This window comes from Grammomys surdaster, unplaced genomic scaffold (genome assembly GCF_004785775.1).
Source record: "Grammomys surdaster isolate TR1022 unplaced genomic scaffold, NIH_TR_1.0 134, whole genome shotgun sequence".
NCBI lineage: Eukaryota > Metazoa > Chordata > Mammalia > Rodentia > Muridae > Grammomys > Grammomys surdaster.
The window spans coordinates 9,869,558-9,877,304 of record NW_021604592.1 but is presented as its reverse complement, the minus strand read 5'-3'; the positions used below and the strand labels follow the sequence as shown (position 1 = coordinate 9,877,304).

At 44.2% G+C, this 7,747-nt stretch overlaps 1 protein-coding gene across 1 annotated transcript in view; it reads right to left on the bottom strand.

Annotated features, from left to right (window-relative positions):
* Positions 1-3,182: 3,182 nt before the first annotated feature.
* Positions 3,183-7,747, bottom strand: part of Cpa2 (carboxypeptidase A2) — a 23,204-nt gene continuing 18,639 nt past the window's right edge. The window contains exon 11 of the mRNA XM_028762587.1: positions 3,183-3,419. Within this exon, the coding sequence (XP_028618420.1) occupies positions 3,232-3,419 (188 nt within the window). The 3' untranslated portion in view covers positions 3,183-3,231. The remainder of the gene's footprint in view (positions 3,420-7,747) is intronic.

The following is a 7,747-nucleotide window of genomic DNA, read 5'->3' as shown; positions in this document are numbered from 1 at the left end:
GGGTCTTTTCTGTAGTATTGGCAGTTCTGGGACTTACTATGTAGACCAGGCTGGCTTTAACCTCACAGTGATCCTTCTGCCTCTGCCTCTGCCTCTGCCTCTGCCTCTGCCTCTGCCTCTGCCTCTGCCTCTGCCTCTGCCTCTGCCTCTGCCTCTGCCTCTGCCTCTGCCTCTGCCTCTGCCCTTCTGCCTCTGCCTCTACCTCTACCTCTGCCCCTGCCTCTCTGCCTCTGCCTCTCTGCCCCTCTGCCCCTCTGCCCCTCTGCCCCTCTCTGCCCCTCTCTGCCCCTCTCTGCCCCTCTCTGCCCCTCTGCCCCTCTGCCCCTCTGCCCCTCTGCCCCTCTGCCCCTCTGCCCCTCTGCCCCTCTGCCTCTGCCTCTCAAGTGTTTAAGGTGTATGCCGCCATCTTACTCCCTCCCACTGTCCACATGGACTCACTCTTTCCACACCTGCTGAAGGACAGTACATAGAATGAAGGATCATGGCTGGGAGTGTTGAAATCTATTCTGACATTTGTTAAAACATTGAGAAGGACATTACTAAAGATCATTATCAGGGAACTCATGACTACAGCAGTAGGAGGCTTAGTTTAGTCTCCAGGCCAAATGCAACCAGGACAGTAGGATGAGGGGAACAGTAGACAGAACATTACTAAGAGGAAGCACCAAGGGAGGGGGATGATTGCTAAGCTTCCCTAAGAGGAATCATGCTAGAGGCAGGTCAAAGACTTATCATTAGCAGTTAGAGATAAGAAATTAACAATATCTTTATAGATGGAGTAGTATGACTTGCTATGTCTTTGTTAATATTGGTTCTGGCAGGGCCCAAGAACCAGACTAATTTAAATAAATAAATAAACAAACAAACAAATAAGGCACTGGATCCCAAGAGGCAGCCTCCATGAGATGTGGCAGAACCGTGCTCCCTATCTTCTCAGCCTGTCTCAGAGCTCTGTGTCCGCCCAACACTGACACCAACCTATGCCTGTTCTGTCCACCACAGAGACAGGGCTCTAGTTCACACCAAGACAGACCATCTCCTTGAAGTTAATAGTAAGAAAAACAAAGACTAGAGTCAGCTAGAAGAATGATAGAAAGAACTAAGTGCCCAGAATTCTAGATGCTGAAACCTAATCTTCACTGTCTCTCAAGGAATACCATCAATCAGTCAATCAATGAGCAAACAAATCAATAAGCAAACAAATCAATAAGTCTCAACCACTAGCTGAGATGAAGGTCTAAGGAGAATCTGTGTGCAAGCTCAGAGACAAATGTAACGTGGCATGAGGGCGGGCAACAGGACCAAAGGGTACACAGAAGCCAGACGCCTGGCACTTTATTCTTGATAGTGTTGAATGCATGAAGGAACTTAAGTTCACTGCTGACTCTGAAATGCTGTACTGTTTAAAATAAAGAGGCTCAGTCTATGCCTGAAATCCCAGCACTTGATGTATTGAGACAGGAGGATCACCTGGGCTACTTAATGAGACCCTACTTAAACACACATACATACACATACACATACACACACACATACACACACACATACACACCACAAAAGATGAAAGACTGAGGCTTGTTACAAAATTATGCTATGTGAAATAAGGCCCACACTATGGGATTTTGGTTCTGATGTCCCTTGAATAGCAAAATTCATAGAGTACAATAATGCTTATAAGAGACCGGCAGGAGAAGGCAATGGTGGTTTACCAGTTAACGAGTGCGTACGTATTTCAGTCTGAGGTGATATGAAAGCATTCTGGAGCTGGACATTGGTGATATAGGCATAGCATAGTGAGCACGCTTAATGCCGTTGAATTGTGTCCTTAAAAATAATCAAGGATTTGAGAAAAAATAAATTGTAATAAAAAAAAATCAAGGGTGGCCGGGCAGGGATGGCGCACACCTTTGATCCCAGCACTTGGGAGGCAGAGGCAGGCAAATCTCTAAGAGTTCAAGGCCAGCCTAGTCTACAGAGTGAGTTCCAGGACAGCCAAGGCTACACAGAGAAACCTGTCTTAAAGGAAGAGGATGAGGAAAGAGGAGAAAGAAGAAGAGGAAGGGAAGAGGAAGAGGAGGAGGAAGAGGAGGAGGAGGGGAGGAGAAAGAGGAGGAGGAGGGGAGGAGGAAGAGAGGAAGTGGAGGAGGAAGAAAGGAAGAATCATCATCATCACCATCATCATCCTCAAGAGGCCAAGCATGATAGCTTGCATCTTTAATCCCAGCACTTGGAAGGCAGAAGCAGGCAGATCTCTGTGAGTTCAAGCTAGACTGGCTGGTTTACACAGAAAGACCTTGTCTCAAAAAAAAAAAAAAAAAAAAAAAAGTATGATCAAGTGACAACTCTCCCGAGAGGGCCCACACCACACTTCAGTCTCTCTTATTTTCTGGGACTTTTCTTTAAGAAGCTTATACCAAACCCTTGGGTGTGTCTTACTTTCTTCTGAGCTCCTCAAATTCTCTTTCTTTTTAAAGATTTGTTTCATTTTTAAGTGAGTGTTTTGCCCACATGTATGTCTGTGTATCATGCACCTGCCTGGTTACCATGTACCATGTAACCTTCAGGTTACAAGAGGACTTCACACGCCCTGGAGCTGTAGTTACAGATGGTTGTGAACCACCATGTGGGTGGGAATCAAACTGGGGTCCTCTGCAAGAGCAGCCAGTGCTCTTCCGTGCTAAGCTGTGTCTCCCCATCCCTCTTTCTCTTAACCCTCATGCTCAGCACAAATATTAAAATATCTTTGTTAACCACTCCCCCTGCAAAATAACCAAGAGCTGGGTATGGTAGCATATGCTTGTGACCTTGGCACTTAAGAGGTGAAAGATAAGAGTTCAAGTCCAACCTCAACTATCAAAATACCTTGTCTGAAAAAAATAAAACAGTAAATTTTCTATCATGTGTAACTTAGTACATTTTTTAAAGCTAAAGGATGCTGGGAATAGTTGACTTAGAACAAGCTAAAGAAAAATACACAGGTACAGCCCAGGGATTTGTGGCTTTGGAACAACAGAAGTCAGAGAATCAGGAGCTGAAAATGAAGTTCAGTGGGGAAGTGCTCACCTAGCAAGTACAACTCCCTGGGTTCAAATCCCAGCTCCTGGGAGGTGGGGAGCAAGGAGGGGTGCTTAAATACTGTTTCCAGATTAAGGATAAAAAAAGGAATGATCAGAAGCCAGTTGTGCTTTACAACACAGAGATTTTAATGGTGTTTGTCTATTCTCCAGATCTCTAATAGGGGTGGTCTCGTACATGCTCCATGATGGTCTTCAGGCCAAGCCAGGTCTCTTCTGCTGTGGGCAAGATCTGCTTGGCTGGCAAGAGGAAGCCATAGAAGCCTGTGTCTCTCAGTTCAAAGGCAAATGAGTATTTGATGCCAAGGTCATAAGCCCAGTCGATGCTTCCGCCACTGGCCTGGTCTGAGGGGCAAATGGAAATGAATTCTGATTGCACTGTTTCTGTAGACCTTGGGAGTGATCAAAGATAAGTCTAGCCTTCTAAGCATGGGCTTCAGGAACCGTACAGTCTACTGGGGGTTCACTCTTATGACAAGAACCAGACCCCCCCCAAAAAAAGCACAAACATAGTTTAAAACAAAAAAGGTGTTTAAACGGACACTATATTTAGCCTTTCTTTAGTGTTCTCAAGAGCCTCCGGACTTTATTTACCCATTTGAAAACCATTTGCTGGATGCCTTAATTGGCACCGTCCCCTGTTTACGGAGGACACACCATTTCCTTCTTCCAATGGCACATATGTTGTTTTCTCTAGTGAGATAGAATGGATAACAAATCCAGTGAGTGACTTGGTTCCTGGCCTCAGGAGAGTCTCAGCGTAAGCCAGGAACAAACTCCCATCTGCTGTCAAATCACATGCCCAGTGTAAGGCATCATGGGTAAGCCAGTACAGTAATATGCACCTGAGATAAGTGTGGCCACCAGAATGGCACACAATGACATAGCACATGATAAAGAAAGATGGCATTAGCCTACAAAGTCCTGAGGTATTCATGAGTTGGAAAAGCCAAGCAATGAACTAGTCCTGAGGCCCCTCCCAGGAAGGACAGGTTAAGGTAAGTAAAATTGGAGGAAGCCACCAAGTACCTAAGAACTGAGACCAGGGAGGCTGTTACAAGAAAGACCAGGACTCAAGGTTAGTGTTACAAATTACAAGATACCTTTCCCCCATCAAAAGCCCTGGAAGCAGAAGTGTTTTGAATTACACATATTTTTGAAATTTTGGAATAAGTATATATACATAAGATATCTTGAGGGTGGACCCGAATCTACACGTAAAATTCATTTGTGTTTTATATATACTTTTGTATTCATAGCCTAAAGATCAATTTATCACTATTGTTAGTGTACCTGTGGCTTCACTTAGACTGATCCTGTAAGAATTTTCCACTTGTGGCCTTCCACTGGCAGGGGAAAGTTTTAGAGTTGGAAACATTTTGGATTTGGGATGCTCAACCTCTACGTCCAAAAGTTTCTATAACTGATGACTGTCTCTCCCTGAAGCAGCCACCACAGTACTTACCAAAGAGCAAACACTGGTGACTGCCTGACTTGAATGAATCTACTTGGGCTCTAAGATTACCACCTTGTACCTCTGGCAGACCCAATCCCACTGAGAGATAAAAGTCTGAGCTTCAGACAGAATCTTGACCCTGCAAATCACTAGCTGGTGATATAAGGCAAGCCAGCTTATCTCTCTAAGTTCTAAAAGATTCGTGTGTCCATGAGGATGTGACATCTTATGATGCAGGGCAGCAAGAACTAACATTAAAAGGTAAGCACAGCACTTTCTTTTGCTCATGAAATGCATCTTCATTGGCCCCTTTTACGGCCTATTTCAGTCTGAGGTGTGCTGTCCCCATTGTACAGAAGAAGAAACTGAGGTCAGACAATCTATGTAGAATGCTAATTAGTCAGTAAACGTCAGTTATGAGCTAGCACCTGCCTGGCATGTACTAGATCCCAGGTTCAATCCCCAGTACTGTGGAAAAAAAATAAAATCAATTGGGTGTCAGTAATGATTATAAGTGTCATTATCAATTATCAATAAATAAGGAGTCCTGGTCAAATTAGATTACATCAGAGATAATGGTGGGGAACATGGCACCAGCCAACACTTCTACAGGTCTTGAGAGTCAGTGAACACTTTTAGTTCACATTTTATTATCTTTCAGTCTCTCAGCAAGCCATTTCCCAGATGGACAAAAACAAGAAAGGATAAGTAACTGCCCCAGAGTGACTTGGTTCCAAAGTGTCAGAACTATAATTCAGAGCTCTGTCCCCAGTGATTATATTCTTTCTCCTAAAGTTCTAACTCTCATGACTATGTGAAGCTCTTTCAAAGCCCTTTGCAGGCAACAAGCTGCCCAGGAAATGTCTCACCTACCAAAGATGTGCAGCTGGCCAAGACTCGGGGAGCAGGTGCTCAGCCCAGAGCTGCATGCCAGCCTGAGTCACGAGACAAGACACACTTAGCGAGTTCTTAGAGGACTGATTATTCTCCAGGTAGGATCCCAGAGTCAGCACTGAGAGGACCTGCAGCCAGGAGTCGCATGTCTGAAAGACCAGGGATCAGAGAGCAAACTTCTATGTGTCTGATATTTACTTATTGAAACTATCTTTGATACCTGTGTCCTCAGCAGGAAAAATACACTAACTAACCCCCAGCTTTCCAAGGTCTAGAAGAAAAGGTAAGATAAAAATCTAAATCCCTCATAGTGAAATAGATGAGACTTGGGACTAGAGAAATGGCTTGGCAGTTAAGGGCACTGGTTTCTCTTCCAGAGGACCTGGGTTCGATTCCCAGCATCCACATAGCAGCTAACAATTGTCTTAACTCCAGTCCCAGGGGATCTGATGCCTCTGTTGGCACTAGGCAGACACATAGTGCGCAGACATAATCCAGACAAATACTTATATACATATTGTAAATAAATAAACAAAAAAAGTAAAAATTTAGTAGCTTAAAAATAAAATAATGGGCTGGTGAGATGGCTCAGCAGTTAAGAGCACTGACTGTCCTTCCAGAGGTCCTGAGTTCAACTCCCAGCAACCACACGGTGGCTCACAACCATCTGTAATGGGATCTGATGTCCTCTTATGGGGTGTTTGAAGACAGCTACAGTGTACTTACATATAATAAATAAATAAAAACCTCTGGGCCGGAGCAAGAAGGGCTGGAGCAAGAGGGAGAAGGAAGGGGAAATAAATAAATAATAAAAAGAATAAAATAAAATAATGAATTTAATAAAAAAAGAAAGACAGAAAGGAGGAACTGAAGAGAAGAGAGAGAGAGAGAGGGGGGGGGGAGGAGACGTGTATAGGGGATTCAAGGGATACAGGATGCATTCTGCTGACATCCATCCTACATTCCAACTTCCACCCCAAGCCTGACAGACAAAGGCATGAACTTCAACAACTTAAGTTGTTGCCAGGGTTCCAAGCTAGGCCCACTTCTCTGTGCCCACTGCCAATACTCAGGGACTCTGAGAAAAGAGGATATGGCTCAGTTGATAGATTCTTTTCCTATCATATATGAAATCCTGGACTTAAACCCCAGTACCACATAAACCCATTACAGTCCACATCTATAATCTCAGCACTCAAGAAGCTGAGGCATGGGCTGGAGAGATGGCTCAGTGGTTAAGAGCACTGACTGCTCTTCCAGAGGTCCTGAGTTCAAATTCCAGCAACCACATGGTGGCTCACAACCATCCGTAATGAGATTGGATGCCCTCTTCTGGTGTGTCCGAAGACAGTGATAGTGCACTCACAAATAAAATAAATAAATAAATCTTTAAAAAAAAAAAAAAAAGAAGCTGAGGTATGAGGGTTAGAAGTGTTTGGGATCATTCCTGGCTATGTAGTAAGCTTTACCCAACATGGAAAACATGAGACCCTGTCTAAAAAGCAGACAACAACAAAAGTGAAAATCATAACTAACAAGTGGACATTCCCACAAACTTCTCCCCATCCTCCACCATGGCTGTAGCGCTGTCTGTGCTCACAGCACATCAGAGAACAGGTCCCTGTGCTCCCTGGTTGCTCAGTCCCCTCTTCTCGGCATCTCCATTGTGCAGTCATTACACACATATATATTCATATGTGTATTCTGTGTCTTAAAAGCAGACAAACAACACACACACACACAAAAAAAAAAAAAAAAAAACAGCCTCCCGTTCTGAATCGCTCCGTTCTCTTCTCATCCACTCTTCTGTATCTGCCAAGGCCACTAATGAACTAGTCACAGATACCCAGTGGAAAATGTTCCTTCCTGAGTGCTGACCTTTATATGGCTTTTATCATTTTAACCACTGTCTCCTTTTTAATAATTGCTCTTCCCTGGTCTTTGAAACTCAAGGTCTTCGGCTTCTCTGCTTAGTCCCCTGCTGCCTCTCTCCTCCCAAGGTTCTTCCCACTCCAAATACCTCCTTGCTTTCCTGTTTCTACCACTGTCCCCATATCAACCCTTCCTAAATCAATCTCTCTCCCTTTCTGCTCCTCCCTCTCCCCTCTGCAGAATCTCAGGGTCTACAAACCCTGCAGACCCAGCCCAGTGTGGTGGCACACGCCTTTGATCCCAGCACTTGAAAGGCAGTAGCAGGTGGTTCTCTGTGAGTTCAAGGCCAGCCTGGTCTACAGAGTGAGTTCCAGGACAACAGGGCTGTTAGAGACCCTGTCTTGAAATAAAATAAAATAAAATAAAATAAAATAAAATAAAATAAAATAAA